Genomic DNA, 19,714 nt, shown 5'->3' on the forward strand with positions numbered 1-19,714 from the left:
TAAGGCTGAATTCCTGAGCTTAGGCTGAATAAGTGAACTGACTGTTGCTCAGAAAGCACAGTGGAAAGCTGGGCTAGTTGAAAATGGTTCATGACTGGAACTCATGGCTGGAACTGGACTCGTCCCGTTTTTGTGCGCAGTGCTTGCTCAGCAACCTGCATTGCAGTGGCTATTTTGAACACCAGCAAAGCGGGCAAACATAGAAGCTGGCCGAACAAAAATGATCAACCCAGCTGCAGTGGCAAACAGTAGCCGCACGAAGCAGACCTTGGACAGAGCCAAGTGACATCTCACAGCACCAGATGCTTGGTGTTCGAGGGTTTTGGTTTGGAAGGTGCCAGGTGCGACTGAGTGATTGTGATGATCAGGTTAGGGGGAACTCACGACGCGGATGTAGATGCCAGGAGCAAGAAGATGCGACGCGGTTTCGGTGAACGAGGAAAACGAACATTTATGCGGGACGGCAAGTTAGGGCAAGGGCAGACGCTAACCAGGAGACGTACACTTAACAAAAGTTATAACCTACTGTTCGACGGCATTAAACTAGCGTAAAGAGGGACATAGTCCCCACACAAAAGTAGGATGCAAGGTTCTCGTGACTAGAGAGAGTCTCACGTGGCCGATGCACGGAGACGTCGTTGCGGAGCTTGAAGGCGCGAACGACGCAGATGTATTCAGAAGTGGCAGCCGGATGTAGGCGCAGCTGCTGAAGATGCGAGGGCCAAGCAGCCAAGATGCTGTGGTATCATCAGATGAAGAGGCGCACTGGAGGCAGGGCCACAGCACGGCGTTGCCAGTGGTGACGTGGTGTCTGGACGTTCTTTACCAATGGTCGCAGAACACCTGGGTCCCCGCCGTCCTAACGACAGGCTTCCGGAACCCTCGGACTCGTCGCGAACATCGATTCCGCCAGGCAATCCATCCTCCGAGCCCACTACTTCTTCCTCCTCGTCCTCCTCTTGCCTTTTTCCCGGTCCCTTCAGCGCTATCCACAATGACGATGATTTCTGTGCTTGCTGATCAGAATGCGGCGACAGTTTGTGCTGGTCCATTCCTTCTGTAGTTTCGTTTTGATTTGTGGCATATCACCACAATACCCCCCACTTCAAGAAAGTTGCTGGGGTGAAACCACACACACTTTCAATGTCCAGAAATCAAAAGTAAATAAAATCAAATTCACGACCAAGTGTTTTGACACACTTTGTCCCAAACAACGCATTCATGTACATGTACAGCACAAAGATTTAAATAGCTGTGAGTCTCAAAAGTTCCTGTAAACACTTCCACTGAATTGCGACAATCCTCGGTGTGTAAATCAAAAAGGTCCGGGGTCAAAGAACGTTTCCAGGCCAAGGTGAGCACTCCTTTTTTTTCCTGCCGGTCACTTCTTATTTGACCTTCCCCTTATACTTCCAGCATCGCTGGCCATGAAAAGCTTTCCTGGAGAGGCACTTTCGGGGTCTGGTCACTTCCAGCTTTCTGGTGCACCCTGTTACTTTGCCAAAGCGCCTGCGTGCTGGGAGGATTTGTTTTTGTTTCCTGCAGTTTGTCTTTGTATACAACATGCTTGAAGCAAAACGGCCGAATGTCCGACTAGAAGTTTTCACTTGGTCACGAGTATATCTTGCCCGTATTTCCAGAGGATTTGCCGCGGGTCCTGCGGAGCTTATCTCGCGCAGCTTTACCAGACTCGCTTTACGGCGGACCTGCATGCGAAGTGTATTCCTAGGGCATCTCCTTTTGCTATACTTTACGTTAGTAGGCTTGACATTTGCACTGCTACTGGTCATGGTCATCTTGTTTTCTCTGTGCTTTCCTTTATGCTTCCGCGCTTTCTTGACATCTAGCGGAAGTACAGGTTCCATATAAGCTGGGATGGATTCAGCATTGGTGCATTCGCTCGCCGAACCTTCACCGGATAGTGCGAGAAGCGAAGAATTGGTTTCGCTTGCGGCTCGGCGATCACCTGCTGCACTCTGTACCAGAACCTGAAATGGTAGCATGTCGTTCTTAGAATACAGTATATAGGGCTCATGAGCCGTACTGTCTACATGGTGTGCTAGTTTTTCTTCGTCGGGTTGGAGCTCCGGGAACACTGGCTCTTTTTTTAAGTGAACTGGCATAAATTCGCCATCAATTCTTCCATTCTGCATAGGATCTGCCACGCCATTATAAGTGGTGGGAGATGCCGCCTGTCCACAGACACCAACCCACTTTCGCTGCAGTTGGGCCACCCGTGCTTCCAGTTCAGCAATCTCCTTCTCTAGTGCTGCTGCCCTTAAATCGTCTAGTTTGGCTCTTAGCTTCGCACGCTCTGCCCTTTCAGTCTCTCGCTGTGCTCTCAGTTTATCGCGCTCGGCTTCAACCCATTTCCGAAGTGCCTCTCTCTGGAGCCCTAACTTCAGTCCCTCGGCGGTAAGCTTTTCGAGTTCCTCGATTCCCATGGTTGCAATATCAAGCTCTGAACCTTTACTTCCGGTCATGGTCTCACTCTCCAAGGTGTTAGAGGAGAGTCCTGTCGCGGACGCCACTTGTGATGATCAGGTTAGGGGGATCTCATGACACGGATGTAGATGCCAGGAGCAAGAAGATGCGACGCGGTTTCGGTGAACGAGGAAAACGAACATTTATGCAGGACGGCAAGTTAGGGCAAGGGCAGACGCTAACCAGGAGACGTACACTTAACAAAAGTTATAACCTACAGTTCGACGGCATTAAACTAGCATAAAGAGGGACATAGTCCCCACACAAAAGTAGGATGCAAGGTTCTCGTGACTAGAGAGAGTCTCACGTGGCCGATGCACGGAGACGTCGTTGCGGAGCTTGAAGGCGCGAACGACGCAGACGTATTCAGAAGTGGCAGCCGGATGTAGGCGCAGCTGCTGAAGATGCGAGGGCCAAGCAGCCAAGATGCTGTGGTATCATCAGATGAAGAGGTGCACTGGAGGCAGGGCCACAGCACGGCGTTGCCAGTGGCGACGTGGTGTCTGGACGTTCTTTACCAACGGTCGCAGAACACCTGGGTCCCCGCCGTCTTAACGACAGGCTTCCGGAACCCTCGGACTCGTCTCGAACATCGATTCCGCCAGGCAAGCCATCCTCCGAGCCCACTACTTCTTCCTCCTCGTCCTCCTCTTGCCTTTTTCCCGGTCCCTTCAGCGCTATCCACAATGACGATGCTTTCTGTGCTTGCTGATCAGAATGCGGCGACAGTTTCTGCTGGTCCATTCCTTCTGTAGTTTCGTTTTGATTTGTGGCATATCACCACAGTGATTTTATTATGAGAGCTGTTGTGGGTAGTACAGTTGCACCTCGATACCACGGTATAGTGGAAGTCGTAAAAAATGACGCTTCCCTTCATTATACAGTAAAGGCTCCTCAAACCACAAGGGGCCACCATCTCAGTTCGAATTAATGAAAATATTAACGAATGAAAGGGGACAATAACAGCAGCACACTGCGATTAGGAAACAGTACCACATGTCAGCACTTTGATGTTTAAAAAAGCCTGTGATAGCGGCCTGTCTTTTGCCCTTAAAGCTAACGGTCAGCACTTTTTGCTTTAACTCTTTCGTTACGATGGAAGAATGACTGATTTTCAGCGCTTCCACAAAAGATTTTTTGTCTCTTGAGCTACCTGGCATGTCTAGCATTGCTATACATGAAATTGTAGCTTATAGATTGCTCTTTCCAACACATAACAGCAGTTTTGTAAAAGGTACAAATATTTACAGTTTATAGATCTTTGCACAATGTCCCGAGTGCTAGCAAAGTAGCAGTAATCCATGCCGGCAACACTGTGCACCACCATCATGAAGGAAGCAAGAGGCAGCAAACCGTCCACAGTGGTGTATTAAAATAAAAGAGACGCTTTATTCCCTGCTGGGTGGTGCATGTGTTGCCACCCCCTGCTTAGTGCAGTGCATTGGAGCCTCTTGAGTATTATGGATAGCATCCCAGAAATGTTTTAAGTGGAGCCTATGGTGTTTGAGTACCTATAGGGGAAGTCTGAGAATTGGACCTGGCAAAGAGCTACCAGAGATGAATTAGTCTGATGTGGTGCTAATAATTTGTTGCAGAATGAAGCTTGATGGTGCTTCGAGCTGTCAAACTCGAAACTTAATTGTAGTAAAGCAACGACGCTTTCCGATACACTCAAGCATCAAGCATGCACTCAAGTTTGGACTCAAAAACTGGTGCCCGCACAAGAGATGCATAGCAGAAGGGGGGGCGGGGCCGGAAATCCCAGAGCAGAATGTAAATAACAGGACTAAGGCCAAGGAGAGAGGACAGTCCTGTTCTTTATGTGCAGTTTTTTTTCTTAAATATGTAACACCAAGTGGTCCAACCACAGGCTGTTCCAAAGCTGACATCAGGGGACGCCACTCGGAACACCTCAGCACCATTACTGAGAATATAAAAACATGCCTTTCAGTGGGCATTGGTACTTACACGTTGTGACTTGGTTGTATCGAGGAAGATTTATTCATTCTGAGTTTGTTATATCGTGGTTTTGCAAAGTGTCATGAGGTGTTTTATTGGTGACATGATGACTGCTGAGGCTTGTAAAGCATCACGGCAGTTCTCACGGCTGTCCTCATTTGCAGGCGACAGCAGAGAGCACGGCCCAGACAGATGCGGCTGTGAGGGCCGAGAACGAGCAGCTCCGGAGGAAGCTGGCGGTCGCCGAGCGGCAAGTTCGCCGCCTGACAGATGCCCTGTTGGATCAGATGGGTGGGCACTGCAAGTCTCGGGCAGAACAGGCCCTCTCATTACGGGCAGCATGCTTGGTGTGTGCGCAGTGCGTGCTGATGGCCACTTACTCAGCTGCTGTGTGGCACAGATGAATTGAAAGTGTTGCAGCGTACCGCTTAACCTACTCTCTTGAAAAATAAAAACATCCTCCACCTAGTCACTGAACAGTCTTACACCCGAGCTCAGCCTTGTTTTAAAAAAACCTAACTAAAAACCTAGTGGTTGTAATCTAATGTTCTGCATAAACAATACAAGTAGAGGTTTTTGAAATAAAAGGTGTAGGGGAGATGGCATCACCAAACCCCCTGTAACAAGCAAGCACAGCAAAGGCTTCTGCCAAATGTTTTGTTTATAGGCTGTATGCAGTGGCCACACGGCAGCGCTACCTGTACGGCGACTGCATGGGGACGGTTGGACGGAGGCGTGCGTGCAGTGGCTCAGATAACGCAGTTTGCTTCGCAGTAGCACGCTACCGTTTTTGTGCACAGATTCTACTAGTTTTTCAAGTTGCCTCAAACGTCCGGGGCTGGAATTACGAAAATTCACCCACCCAGGCTTGCAGTGAGCCTTATGTTGGGATGCCCCATACCTTTACTCAATCGAACCTGTCATGTAGGGTTTTGACCGCATCCGTGATCTCACGATCATGGCAGCCGAAGAACCCTCGCATTACCTTCCAAAAGGTGATCACATTCATCCCCGCAAAGGCGGGCACCAAAAGCAGGCCGTTGTGAGAAACACGCTATCACTTAATTTTCATTTTCGCATCTATTTCGGAGCTTGTCCTCTTTTGACGTTTCCTTGTAAATAACGTGCATAGCACCAAGCAAAGCAGCCGCATAACAAGAGTTTCAGAATACACATTATCAACTTTATAAATTCTTACACATTTAGAAGCTACAGTCTGCCAGGAGGGGGGTCGCTGCGGTAAAACTTCAGCCCCCTAACAGACCACTGCGCACGCCTACGGGGAGGAGAATAGGAGAGTTGGGAAGCGAAAGCCACTGACCAAGTCAGAGAATAACAATTGCCATTACGGGCACACTACAGGAGTGTTGCCCTCCGAAGACGTCAATTGTTATTCTTTGACTTGGTCTCTGGCCTGCGCTTCCCATGATGTAGTTTTTGAGGTGCCAGAGACAGGCTGGCCATGGATATTCTTCGGCGGCCACTATTCCACTGAGCGGGAGAGGGGCACTTGTGGCCCAGCTAGCAAGTGGGGAACGGAGGAGCGCATGTGGTGAGGAAGAGGGGAAGGCGGCCGTGGAGCTCAGGGGAAGGGCTCCTCTTGCCCTGTGCATGTGAAGCTGCAGGGGGCCAGTGCGTGGGCGTCAGGTGGGCGTATAGGCGTTTCCTAGTCAGCACAGCCAAGCCATCTAGAGGAATGTTTGAAGCTATGTCCACGTGCATGTGGCCCTCAATTTAATCGTTCAGAACCGCTTGGTCTCGGAGTGTAGTAGTTCCGGTCCTACGTTACTGTTACTGCTGTTCTGTAACAGAATCCTGTTACTGCTTTTTTTCTTTTCATTTTCAAGGGTATGTCATATTTGAATATTAACATTTGTTATCACGCATATAATCTATTTGACATCTTTACGCATTACAAATGGGATTTTGGGTATTTTCGTTGCCTTTTGGTCAGTTTCAGCTACTGCTTCTTGTAGTTTTTTGTGAGGTTGCCCCTTTTTAGGTCGGTGATGGCTATTTCTTTTCTATGTTTTTCTACACCGTGGTTTTCAACCATTGCAGGTCCATTTTGGCTTGTATTTATTCCAGTTCGGGTGGGTCTATATGCTTTAGTGATATAACCCCCACAAGCAAGCTCAGCTGGCGGCTGGCTGTACTGACTAGGAGGCGCATATATGCGTCAGGTGGCACCCACCTTGGGCAAGGGGCTGGTGCTGCTGGAGTGAGCCACCTCAGGGTGGCCCGGGTGGATCTCGCCGCTGCGTCCTGTGTAGTGGCATGCCAGGGAACGAGGAACCCTGCAGCAGCCCTTGGTGAGCTCTGCCCCCCCTTGTCACTGCAGAAGCAGCTCGTGCAAAGGCAGACAGGCGGACGTGCCGATGCGCGCAACAGGCAGGTGAAGGAGGAACTGCGCAGTCTGTCGGGCCCTCTTCTCCCGACACAAGTGAGGTTCCGGTCCCCGTGGCTGCTGCGCGCAAGAGTGCCGGGAATCGAACCTCTGTTCCCACTCATACTACAAGTCTTCCAAGCCAAGTCTCACAAGCTAATTCAAGTCTCCCAAGCCAGTCCCACAAGTCTCCCAAGGTTGGGGAGCCTGCTGCGATTGAACCGACGTGTGCTGAGCCAGGTATGTTGTCGGTGAATGGGAATTGCAGCCAAATACAGAAGGACAACCGTCCGTTCTGGATTTGGATTGGCGCTTGATGGCTTGTGGAAGTTGCTATAGATTGAATCGTGCAGGCAGTTTCGTTTTCGTTTTGTACTTGCATGAACGCATTTGCTTGCCTAGGCTGCCTATGCAGGGTGTTTGAAGAAGCGTTCAAAAATAGGTTTCTCCTTGAACTGCATGCCGTGTGCACACTGACGCGCCCTGAGTGGAATGTTTTACAACCAGAGTTGCGAATTGAGTGAGTTATCAATTCGTTGCCACCACATCGAGCACGAAAACACAGATGACGGCGCTGTGTGCGGCGAAATTGTCTGCGAAATAAGAGTTGCGGCGCTGCTCATTTGGCAGAGGAGTGTATTCTCAAAGCTGATGATTGTTGCAAATTGCTTGGAACAGCCACACCTCTCGTGCGAACGCCGGCTCCTACAGCGTAGACCAGGAGTACGGCAGATAATAGGAAGGCTGCTTGATGAATGTCACTAATTCAGGGCAGAATAACTTCTCCAAAAATTAATCGGTTTCTTTTTTTAGGAGCAGAAATCTATTCTTACTATTAAAAACTACAAGCCTCGAAACTTTTGCAAACAGTTGTTGGAGAAGTCCACGTCCCGCTGTAATTGGTGGCAAATGGCAAATGTACTCCGTAAACCTCCTCGACTCCGCATTTGTTTTCTATTCAAACGCGCCGTTTTATTTCGCACAAAACCTGTTTTCGGTTACTAACTTTTTTGTTTCTCATGTAATTTGTAAACAGCGAACCGGGCAATAACAGTTTTTTTGGGCCCACGTGGCAGCAGAGGGCGGACCCACCAACTGTGAGAAGTTGAGGCAGCTGGTGGCCAATTTGAAGCTCCTACTGTGCCGAGCCGAGGAACGAACGTGCTGTGCAATACCACGGCGATGGCCAGACTCCTGCTTTCCTTGCCTGCTTGCCCTGCGGTGCAACTTGCCGGTGACCTTGGCCATGCTCTTGCCTTTTCCTTTCACTTAATGCTTGGCCGTGTTACGTGTCTTCCCACCTCATCTCGCGCATGCGAGGCGCAGGTCTGGTGGGCTAGCGCAACGCTGCGAAGGGGGGTTGGGGCACAAAGTAGGCATTTCTTTTTTTGAGAAACTTGATATGTCAGTTCGGGGTTCCCAAATTAAGTGCAGAGTCCTCCTGTATATTGTTGGGGCTGAGGGAACACACAGCAGCTACAGCGCCAGCCACCCTGACACACTGACAAGTGGAACCCGCACATTGCCTGGCATGGCCACCAGCACCAACTGTCAAGGGACTGGGAACCCACCCGCCAGAGCAGACCTCTCTGTGCAGAGCTAGTCGTGCAGGAAAAGAGCTGCTCCTGTGGGCGAAAATGGGACTGAGTCTTCACCAGCGGTGCTGCGGAAAGCCACCATCGAATGAAGGCCTCGATGGTAAGGCAGGGAGGTCAAACACTTTCCTGGCCCTGGGCACGCCGCTCTGTCGTACAAGTGGTCAAGCCGCACCCTTATCAACGCGTGTGTGTCAATTTATTTATTTTTTTTTTTTGCCTGAAACCAACAGCTCTGAGAGCATTGCTAAATGTGCCACGACAACGTCAGAAGCCATGGATGTGGACACTGAAAGGGTCTTGAACTATTCCCCAAAAACAAACCACAGCAACTACATTCTAACACACACGCTTGTTTCCAGTAGCTCGAAAGTTTCTCCTGAAAACACTAACATTGCCAGACACGCAAGTGTGTATGCATGAACTTTCCAATCTCGGGCATCGTCCAATCACATCGCAAGAAAATTTTGCAAAATTTTGCATCACCGCTGTAGTTGTTGTGGCCCCTGCAGTTGTCGCATCATATCTTTTCTTTCAGGCTTCATAAATTAAATACAGCTTTAGTAACTGGATAAAGGCTGAAAAAAAATTCACGCATCTCCACGAAGTGAATCGTAACGAGTGGGTGAAGCAGTGGTGATCGTTCTTACCGTAAATCACCCGTGAGAATGCTTATTGCTGCTAAAACGATTTCCAATCCAATACAGTTCAATTTAATCCAATTCAATCCATTTCGATCCATTTCCAATTCAATCCAATCCAATCTAGTGCTCCTTGCGCATGTGCAGCACAGCTCTCCAGGACCCCTCTCTCTCTCTCTGTAACCTTTCATGATCCTTTTATTTTGTTATTGTTAACCTGTTGTGAACCTTTTGTTCACAGATGTTTCGATTTATGCGGTGCTGTGCCGTGAGCACGGACGCCGGATGCCGGACAAGCCTCGGCCCTAAGGTGCTTCGCCCATAAAAGTGTGTTTATTATCACCCGCCTATGCAATGCCAGGACAAACACAAGTTTGGCCAGTGCACTTGAGTGTCCCTCTAAGGGTGGGATCTGAAGAAAGCAGATGCTGAGCAGGAGTGGGAGTGGTGTAAACAGCAGTGCCTGCATTCCGTGAACCCTGCGTTTGCACAAAGAGGGTGCCTTCTCAGCTTGTTCCCGCTCTCTTCCAGGCAGCAGCCCTGCCGCTGTGGAGCGGCCAGTAGGTGCCAAGGGTGAGTGCCATGTGGGTGTGCCCCATGCACACCAGCAGCAGCAGACGGAGGGGAGGGCATGTCGTGCAGGTGCCCTCCCAGCCCCAGCCAGCCAGGACATGCACGCAGGGACCCCAGCGCCCACAGGTGAGCCTCAGGACCTGGGGCCACCGCAGGGCCACTGCAGCCTACTTGCGTGCAGCTGCACGTGTTGCACCCCTTTCGCCCAGTGCACCAAGCCACCGTATTTTCATGCATATAACCTGCCCCTGCATATAATCCGCATCCTCACTTCCAGCCCGCCGGAAAAAAAAAAAAATCCCTCGTGTACTGCCCGCACATTGAAGGCTGCACCAAAACCACTGCTCAAGCAACACATCACACACTATGCAGACAGAAAAAGCGTATATTTAGCAAGTAGAATACACTGACTGCAAGGCGGAAGTCACAATTCACTCAGTGTCACTGCTCTCGCTAGTGCTATCACTTGAGCTGCAGTGCTCACTGTTCTACGCAAGGTCGTCTGCGGTTCCACCCGTGTTGTTATTTCTCCCTTGTCCTTGCATGTTTTGCGCAATTGCTGCCCCTGAAGGCTTAGTTAGTCTTACTGCGTTGGAGCTTCACGGCTACTGTTTTTCCGCGCATTGCCGTGAAGCTGCACTAAAGGAAGAATCCTGCGTATTATCTGCACCCCTACTTTGCCACTGAAATTTTCGCCTTTTTGGTGCAGGTTATACACGCGAAAATAGGGTACTTTGTATTGCATGCTGATACCTATGTCTCACTTGGTGTTCACTACATGGTGAGTGGGGAAGTCTCTGGAACAGTGCGAGGCCCACCCTCTGAAAGGGGATTTTTTTTCCCTGTGGACGCTGGTATATATGGAAGACCTTAAAACTCTGTATCAGGGGAGTTTTTTCTTTTTCTCAACAGGCTCCCAGTTTACAAGGTGTGTCTTTCCAGGCTTAACAGGGTGGCTTTTCGTGCCATTAGCACAACCTTTCAGGCAAAGCCTGATCTTATGGTAGTCATGCCCTGTTAATCTGGGCAGCCCGCAGTGTGGATGAAATTTCCAGCTCCAGGCCATGCATTTCAGCTCCGTTAATAGTGGGGCTCATGTTTCGTACTGTGAATGGCCTGTTAGGGGACCAAAGTGGCACACGGGCATTTTTGCAAAAAATTGCTGGTAAAGTACAAAGGCCGCGGCGTGTTGTCGGAATCCTTTCCACTGCCCCCGCCTTTGAGGCAGGCTTCACCAGCCAAGCAGCAGCCACTGCTCTGGGCAGCATTCCATGCATGTACTGTGGTGTCACAAAAGCCTGGCAGTGGAGAAACGTCTGGTAATGCCACTAGGACTCGGTGTAGAAGGAGAGGTGACTTAATGGGGCCGGCGAGCGTGGTAAAATTTGGTTCGGCACGGATGTATACACTCATCGGGTGGCTATGCCTGAACGGGGGCTGTTGGGACTTCCTCTTTGTCGCCTCTTGCAGCAGACGATGCTAATCATCCTAGCGTAGCGGCAGGTTTGTACAGCAAGAGACCAGGCACTGCACTAGACGAACAAGGCCGAGTGCGCGACGGACCGGTGATGATTACCGTATTTTCGCACGCATAATCCGTCCCTGCATATAATCCGCACCCCCACTTTCAGCCCACCGGAAAAGAAAAAAAACCCTCGCATACTGCCCGCACATTTGAAGGCTGCACCAAAACCACTACTCAAGCAACACATCACACACTGTGTAGACAGAAAAAAGCGTACCGTATTTATTCGAATCTAAGCCGATAGTTTTTTTGAAATACTGATATATCAAACTCCAGGGTCGGCTTGGATTCGAGGATTTTGAAATACGCGCCAATTTCCAAGTGAAATAGCGCGCAGCTAGCGCCACCCAGAAAAGAAAGTATTGTAGCCATTACTAGACGAGCCAGTAGCCACTTAAGGGCCATAGGCCGCCATTTTGAATTGTGCGGACAGTGGCCTGCGTGCGGTGTGGCGTTCGGTTTTGACAGCGCAAAAAGAAGCTGTGCCATTATAGTGCCGCTTTTAAAACAAAAGTTGTTTTAGCAGCGGAGTTGTCGTCGAACGTTCAAGCCGGGCGGGACTTCGGCGTAGATGAAAAAAATGTCCGTCGTTGGAGGACGCAACGGGAGGGGATATTTGCATGCGCCGCAACGAGGTTGGCAATTACCGAACCACGAGAATGCCGTCACCATGAAATGGAGATGGCATTGGCTGACTTCGTTCAGACGCAGCAAGCGGCTGCCCTTCCAGTAACAACGGAAGTGCTCCAGGCAAAAGCAAGGGAGCTTTTAAGGGAACGAGGCTTATCGCGGGCACACTTCAAAGCCAGTCGGGGCTGGCTACAGAAATTCATGAAGCACTTCGGCTTTAGCCTCCGTCGTCGAACCTCAATCGTCCAGAAGTTGCCCGGTGATTTTCAAGAGAAACTGATTGAGTTCCAGCACCGCATCTTCATGTTTAATAAACGTGTTTTCTTTTTGTGAACGCTGACCTCGCCTTTTTGTTCGGCCTACATTCGAGGTAAGTTTTTTTTTTTTCGCGCCTTCGGACTTTCGGGGGTCGGCTTAGAATCGGGGCCGGCCTACATTCGAATAAATACGGTATATTTAGCAAGTAGAATACACTGACTGCAAGGCGAAAGTCACAATTCACCCATTTTCACTGCTCTTGCAAGAGCTATCACTTGAGCCGCAGTCGTCATGGTTGTACACAAGGTCATGTTCGGTTCCATCCATGTTGTTTGTGATGCAGAATTTATGAAGCTTTTTTGCACGATCTGACCTGGAATCGCCCTGCCTCCCTCCATGCCTTGTCCTTGTATGCTTTGCACAATCGCTGCCATGTAAGGCTTAGTCAGTGTTACTGCATAAGAGCTTCGTGGCACAACGCGCATTGCCATGAAGCTGCACTAAATGAAAAACCCCGCATATTATCCGCACCCCTACTTGGCACTGAAGTTTTGACATTTTTGGTGTGGGTTATACATGTGAAAATACAGTATGACTGGGGAAAATGATGTTCATCACAGTGAGCAGCGTAGACTGTCCACCTCAGATCAAGTGTCCTCTCTGCCAGGATTCCACTGTTGCGAAACGCGTCTTGCTCACTCGGGTCAGCCACCAAAACCTGCCGTCTACCGGGCACTTTCCCTCATCGACGTTCGATGACCCGGCGTGTCCACAATAGCGAACTATGCTGTCGCTGGGCAATACCCATTTCAGCAACCTCGGGGCCCCTCAAGCACCAACTGGCCACCAGAGTTGCGGACAAAAGCATTGCTAGGCATGCAGACTGAGCTCTGTGTTCTCCAGGGGTGTGCCTCGCATCATTGTCATGCCCATTGTGGCACTGTATTTGCCGTCTTCAACGAACCACGCGATGCCGGATTACAAGAGGGGAGCACACATGTATTCCCAGCACCTTGACATCGAAAAGACAGAGGGGGCTTCAACTCTGGGTGGATTGCCTCAGCGGAGGCCAGCTAAAGCTCACCTGTGCAAGAGAGAAACGTGTCTCTCGGTGTGTGTGCGTGGGGGCGTCACTCTTAGAGCCAAGGATTTTGGGATTGGTGCATTCCTGACCACAGTCGACAGGAAGGGAAAAAAGGGACGGACCCTACCCGTCTATTTATTCTCGCATGCGCAGGAGCACACTGCCTGTTCGTTTAGATCAAAGTGTAAATACTTGTATAAAGTTTTTTTCTTTCTCCTTCAATTCTGTCCTCATGACTGCCCCGGCACGACACCAACCACGGTCCACTTTAACCACGCTTCCCCGGTTAGCAACAGCGCACCTGGTTGTAGCTTCTAGATGATCTGTTTAAAGTTTGCAAAAAGCACTGGCATTCCTGTCATTAGGACATAGCAGTCTTCTTAATAAAGCAATTGTGTCGTCTGTCCTGGTGGCCTTTTGTAGGCGAACCAGAGATGTGAACTTGCATGCGTGACTGTGTTGCTAGCCCAAGAAGGATTGAGGCAACTGGTTGCATGGCTGCAGGTAGCGTGGGAATTGGGTGAACTGGGAAACCCGCGGGAATTGATGGCAGCGGCGGGGGTGAGGTGGGGAAGATCACGAGGATGGCTGTTGGTGAAGCACATCTGCTGCATGAAAGTCTGGGCCCACCCTGGAATGCACAACCAGAAGTGGGCCCTCGAAAGAAGTGGTGAAGAGTGCTCAAATGTTGCCTTAGCGACAGTCTGTACGCAATGAGCAGATGTGCTTCCTGGGACCGCTGCTTTGCTCGTATGCTTGGCTCGGGTGGTGTTTGGGCTACGCTTACGGTGCTTTTGGGTTAAGTCGATGTGCTCGCACCGCCGTGACGCCCGCCTCGCAGCAGCAGTGTTGTGGGTGGGCGTGGATAGCAACAGCAGCTCTCCTCCTGGTGCAGCCGACGTGGCGGAGCCGCAGACCAGGCAGCCGCCCCCCGCCCCCAAGAGTGCCTTCCCGGTGGTCGACGGCAAGGTGACTGCTTTCCCCGTGGGAGCTGCTGGGTGGTGGCCCATGGGTGGCAGCGAGGCTTCCCCTCTGTGCAGGTGCAGGTGGGGCCGTCCAGCTGGCTGAGTGGAGCACAGTTTGAGCATGTCATGGACAGCTCGTCAGACGGCCGGTGCGTCCAGAAGGTGTCCAAGTACCTGTGGCCCGGGGGTGAGGCCGCACAGAGAAGCCTGACCGGGGAGCCTCCCCGCACCATCAGGGGGCGCCAGGGAAAAGTGGCCGCCTCACCCGACAAGATCACCATCGTCAAGGGTGAGTCCCTTCCCCACTGAGCGGCTGGGGGAAGGTCCCGCAGGGGGAACCAGTGTCCTCTCACTCAGCTGTTCCCCGCCCAGCTGCCTCCTTTTCTGGTGCTGCCTATTCAGAGGGAGCCGAAGCACAACAGATGTGTGTGGGGAGATTTTCACTCAGGCAATTAGACTAAGGCATATTTTTTCTTTCTTTTTTTTTACAGCACATGTCAGCTTCAGCATGGCAGCTGTGTCAGCTGCCATCGTTTCGCAAAAGATATCGCGCATCGCGAACACATAGAATAAACCAACAAGTGTGTCAGCAGGCCCAACAGGTGCATTGCTTGCATTTGAGGAAAGTGCCTCTGGCTTAGCTACCGTATTTTCTGGTGTATAAGTCGCAGTTTTTTTCTCAAATTTTCGTTGGTGCGTCTTATCTACCGGTGCGACTTATGTATGAAAATAAATCTGGTTCTCGGCGGCCGCGTGCAGCCACCGCACGTTAAGAGACGCAACTCTATGGTCTAAATGAATCCGAAGCCCAGCACTACGGCGTTTCTCATAGCCCATATGTCGCTTGGGTACGTTAAACCAAAGAATTTGCAGCTTTTTCTAGTCAAAAACAATGATAATGGCCTGCGACAACCGCGCGCCACTTCCTGCCATGCGCAGTAACTACAGTTCAGAATAAATTCATAGTAACATTAAACTAAGTTTCAAAAACAAAATGCAGCTTATAAGTTATGACAGAGCTTTGCGCTAAACCAGGTAAAAGGTAAACGTGCTGCTAATTTTTTAAATGACAGCTTGCTGATAAGTTTTGATTTTCGGGTCGCTTCCGCCATGTCACTTCCGTCCGCCATGACACCTTTATGGCGGTGATTTACGACAGCACGCAAGAAGCGTGCGACGTTTGGAGAGATGGCCAAATGGGTCTCTCACTCTTGGGACTCCATTTCTACAAAAACAGTTTTAGCCAGGTTCATAACGGCCGGAGGGATGCAGTCCGCGAGTGGTGACGATGTTGGCAAAAAAGACATAAGTGAGTCAGCGGTCGACAGCGATGCGCTGGCGGAACTCCCACTTGAAGTTGCCGAATTATTTGTTAGCGAGCCGGAGGAAGAGGACTTCGATGGTTTTGCCTAGACACTGTCTGTAGGTACATGCCATCTGTGTGTATCAATAAACTATTTTAGAGAAGTTAGTTCTGTCTAGACTTTGGACGGTATTGCACGTGTCTAGCCCTCCTTACTGAGGAATGCTTTCATAGGCGGCGGGCGCCGCAACCATGTACTTTCGCCGCACTTTCTAACAATCTGATTCATTATGAGTTTACCTAATTAATAAGTGCATCTTGTACACCGGTGCGTGTTATACACCGGTGCCACTTATATACGTTTTTTTTCGGAAAAACTGTCATTTTGAGGGGGGTGCGACTTATACAAAGATGCGACTTATAGACCGGAAAATACGGTACTGTAATGTTTGTTCAGACGTTTGAACGCAAACCCCTTGAGGATTGTCCAAGGTCACCAGCAGAGTCCCTGTCACTTATTTGTTAATGCTTTCAACAAATAATCCTTTCAACAAATACTAGTACTTTTTTACTACAATAAGTTGGTTTCCTATAAACTTAATGTGCAACAAACTCTATTGTCGAAGGGCTTTGCAGTTGCAGCATTTGCTGTGCGATCTGCCTTAAAGGGACACTAGAGACAAAACCAGAGTTGGTCTAAATAGATATACAGTTGAACTTAGATATAACAAGCCTCGATTTAACGAAATTCGCGATATAATAAATTTTTTCAAGTTTTCTATCAAAATTTTGCTAAATGCTTGCATTTTTATCTCGATTTTACGAAGTAATTTCGTGTGGCGCGTCCGATTTGAGAGAGAGAGAGAGAGAGAGAGAGAGAGAGAGAGAGAGAGAGAGAGAGAGAGAGAGAGAGAGAAAATGACATTTATTGAAAATTTCCGGCGGGGAGGCGGGTCAGGCCACGCAGGGCCTCGCCACCCCCTGTCTATGTACTAAGCAGACCCCGAAGCTATGCCTGCGCACCGGTTCAAGCTACTAGGAGAGTCCCCTCCCGAAAGAGGGTCTCCTTTTCGCCTTTGCCGGGCCAGAGCAGCCTCGAGCCGCTGGACTGCCAGCAGTTGCCGCTCGTATTCGGGCGAGCTCACGAGTCCTATAATGTCCGGTGGTAGCTCTTTTGGGCTCCCCACTGCACTGTGTCTTTCACATCCCCACATGATGTGGGCCAGGTCTGCAGTCACCAACGCGCACACACTGCACACCAGAGGTCGGCAAACTCACTCATGAGTCCACTCACACAGACTCATTTGGACTCAAACTCACGCATGAGTTTGAGTTTGAGTGAGCGCGAGGCTAGTGTGGCATGGTGAGTTTGAGCTTGAGTGAGTTTGAGCCGAGTGATCACGACTGAGTTTGAGTCCGATTGAGTTTGAGTCCATTTTGAGTTTGAGTCCATTTTGAGTTCTGAGTACATTTTGAGTTTGAGTTCATTTTGAGTTCTGAGTACATTTTGAGTTTGAGTCCATTTTGAGTTCTGAGTACAATTTGAGTTTGAGTCCATTTTGAGTTCTGAGTACATTTTGAGTTTGAGTCCATTTTGAGTTCTGAGTACACTTTGAGTTTGAGTCCATTTTGAGTTCTGAGTACATTTTGAGTTTGAGTCCATTTTGAGTTTGAGTTCATTTTGAGTTCTGAGTACAATTTGAGTTTGAGCTCATTTTGAGTTCTGAGTACATTTTGAGTTTGAGTTCATTTTGAGTTCTGAGTACATTTTGAGTTTGAGTCCATTTTGAGTTGTGAGTACAATTTGAGTTTGAGTCCATTTTGAGTTCTGAGTACATTTTGAGTTTGAGTCCATTTTGAGTTCTGAGTACACTTTGAGTTTGAGTCCATTTTGAGTTCTGAGTACATTTTGAGTTTGAGTCCATTTTGAGTTTGAGTTCATTTTGAGTTCTGAGTACAATTTGAGTTTGAGCTCATTTTGAGTTCTGAGTACATTTTGAGTTTGAGTCCATTTTGAGTTTGAGTCCATTTTGAGTTCTGAGTACATTTTGAGTTTGAGTCCATTTTGAGTTCTGAGTACATTTTGAGTTTGAGCACATTTTGAGTTTGATTACATATTGAGTTTTGAGTACATTTTGAGTTCTGAGTAAATAGGAGTTTTAAGTCCATTTGGAGTTTGAGTACATATGAGTAGCCTAGCAGGCAGCTATGGTTGGCTGTTAAGTTTCATGCGTCACTGTGGGCTCGGAATTCAAGTTACCTGCGGGTATGGCACCAATCGCGATCTGCATGATCGGTTGGGAGGGAGGTGGTGTCTGATTTTTTTTAGTTTCTTGTTGAATTTTTATGGCCATAAGCACTTGCTGTATACCTAATTTTCGCGGCTGGGCGCGTGAGTGATAATTGACTGGTGAGGTCATAAAAAAGGGTTGTCTTAACTTTTCCTCCTGACGGATCCACTAAGAGCGTGGGAAAGGGTGGTGGGAAAGCACACGGCGGCGCTGGCGTGCTGGTTGTTCCCCTGCTACTGTTAACGGCTTGATATACTAGGGGTCACAAAGGAAGAGGTGAGAGCCGGGGGGAAATGGGGGCGGGGGCTGTCCTTTCTACTGTTTCAAATGAATTAGCTGAATTGACTGGGCAGCGCCTCTTAAGACAGAATAATGACCACATTCGATTGGGTGAAAAGTGAAACTGATGAGGCTAAGGCGTGTAAGGTATCAAATGAAAGGTCCGGATAATGGAATCACGCGGGGTAAATAAAAAAAATGCTTCCTGATTGTAGTCATCAGGCAGTCATAATGAGTCATAGATTGGGTTAAAATTCAAAATGACGCTGCGAGGGCATGTGGGGAATCAAATTCAAGGTCTCGATGTGGGGAATCATTCGGGACGAACATGAGATATGGATATATCATGACGTAGTCATGATAAATCAAAGATTCGGTTAAAATTCAGGTTCATGACGCTAGGGCGTATCAAATTAAAGGTCTCGATGAGGGTAATCACGTGCTTCCTGATTATTATCATGACATAGTCAAAATGGGTCATAAATTAGGTTAAAATTCACAATGATGCCACTGGGTGTCTGGGGTATCAAATTGAAGGTTCCGATAAGGAAAATCACGTGGGACAAAAATGTGGTAGGGCTATATCATGAGATAGTCATGGTTAGTCATTGATTGGTTTAACGTTCAAATTGATTCCGCTAGGATGTGATGGGTATCAAATCAATGGTCTTGATGAGCCGAATCACGTGGGAGAAATACAAAAATGCTTCCTGGTTATAACCATTAGATTGTCATGGCGAGTCTTATATTGGGGTAAAATTCGAAGTGACCCCGCTAGGGAGTGTAGGGTATCAAATTTACGGTCTTGAAGAGGGGAATCACGTGGTACAAATAAAAAAAAGGCTTCGTAGTTCGAATCATGAGATGGTCATTATGAGTCATAGATGGGGTTAAATTCAAGGTGAGGCCGCTGAAGCATGTGGGGCGTCAAATTGAAGGTTCCAGTTAGGGGAATCATGTCGGACACCTAAATAATGCGTCCTGGTTACAGTCATGAGTCATGGTTAGTTTGACTGGTATGAATTCCATATGACCCTGCTAGGGTGTGTGGGGTATCAAATTAAAGGTCTCGTCGAGGGGGTCACGTGGGACAAATATGAAAATGCTTTCTGGTTATAATTATGAGGATATCGCAAAAGGTATACAGCAAAATGTACACACTCACTCACACTCTCACTCACACTCTCACTCACACTCTCACTCTCACTAACACTCACACTCTCACTCTCACTCACAGTCACACTCACACTCTCACTATCACTCTCACTCACACTCACACTCTCACTCACACTCTCACTCACACTCTCACTCACTCGCACTCTCACTCACACTCTCACTCTCACTCACTCGCACTCTCACTCACACTCTCACTCACACTCACAATCACACTCTCACTCACACTCTCACTCACACTCTCACTGTCACTCACACTCTCACTCACACTCACACTCTCATTCTCACTCACTCACACTCTCACTCTCACTCACTCGCACTCTCACACTCACACTCTCACTCACACTCTCACTCATACTCACTCTCACTCACACTCTCACTCACACTCTCACTCACACTCTCACTCACTCTCACTCTCACTCACTCTCACTCACACTCTCACTCACACTCACAATCACACTCTCACTCACACTCTCACTCACACTCTCACTGTCACTCACACTCTCACTCACACTCTCACTCTCATTCTCACTCACACTCACTCACACTCTCACTCTCACTCACTCGC

General features: G+C 49.0%; 1 protein-coding gene across 3 annotated transcripts in view; it reads left to right on the top strand.

Annotated features, from left to right (window-relative positions):
- LOC144158291 (uncharacterized) overlaps positions 1 to 19,714 on the top strand; it is a 44,235-nt gene that overhangs the window by 9,333 nt on the left and 15,188 nt on the right. For 2 of the 3 annotated variants that reach the window (XM_077689091.1, XM_077689092.1), the window contains 5 exons: positions 4,608 to 4,734; positions 6,785 to 7,069; positions 9,597 to 9,764; positions 14,031 to 14,104; positions 14,176 to 14,389. In XM_077689091.1, coding sequence (XP_077545217.1) covers positions 4,608 to 4,734; positions 6,785 to 7,069; positions 9,597 to 9,764; positions 14,031 to 14,104; positions 14,176 to 14,389 — 868 coding nt within the window. The remainder of the gene's footprint in view (positions 1 to 4,607; positions 4,735 to 6,784; positions 7,070 to 9,596; positions 9,765 to 14,030; positions 14,105 to 14,175; positions 14,390 to 19,714) is intronic. The other variant, XM_077689093.1, reaches the window with a different exon arrangement.

This window comes from Haemaphysalis longicornis, unplaced genomic scaffold (assembly GCF_048455015.1).
Source record: "Haemaphysalis longicornis isolate Haplotype H1 unplaced genomic scaffold, Haemaphysalis longicornis Haplotype H1 scaffold_10, whole genome shotgun sequence".
In the NCBI taxonomy this organism is placed as follows: domain Eukaryota; kingdom Metazoa; phylum Arthropoda; class Arachnida; order Ixodida; family Ixodidae; genus Haemaphysalis; species Haemaphysalis longicornis.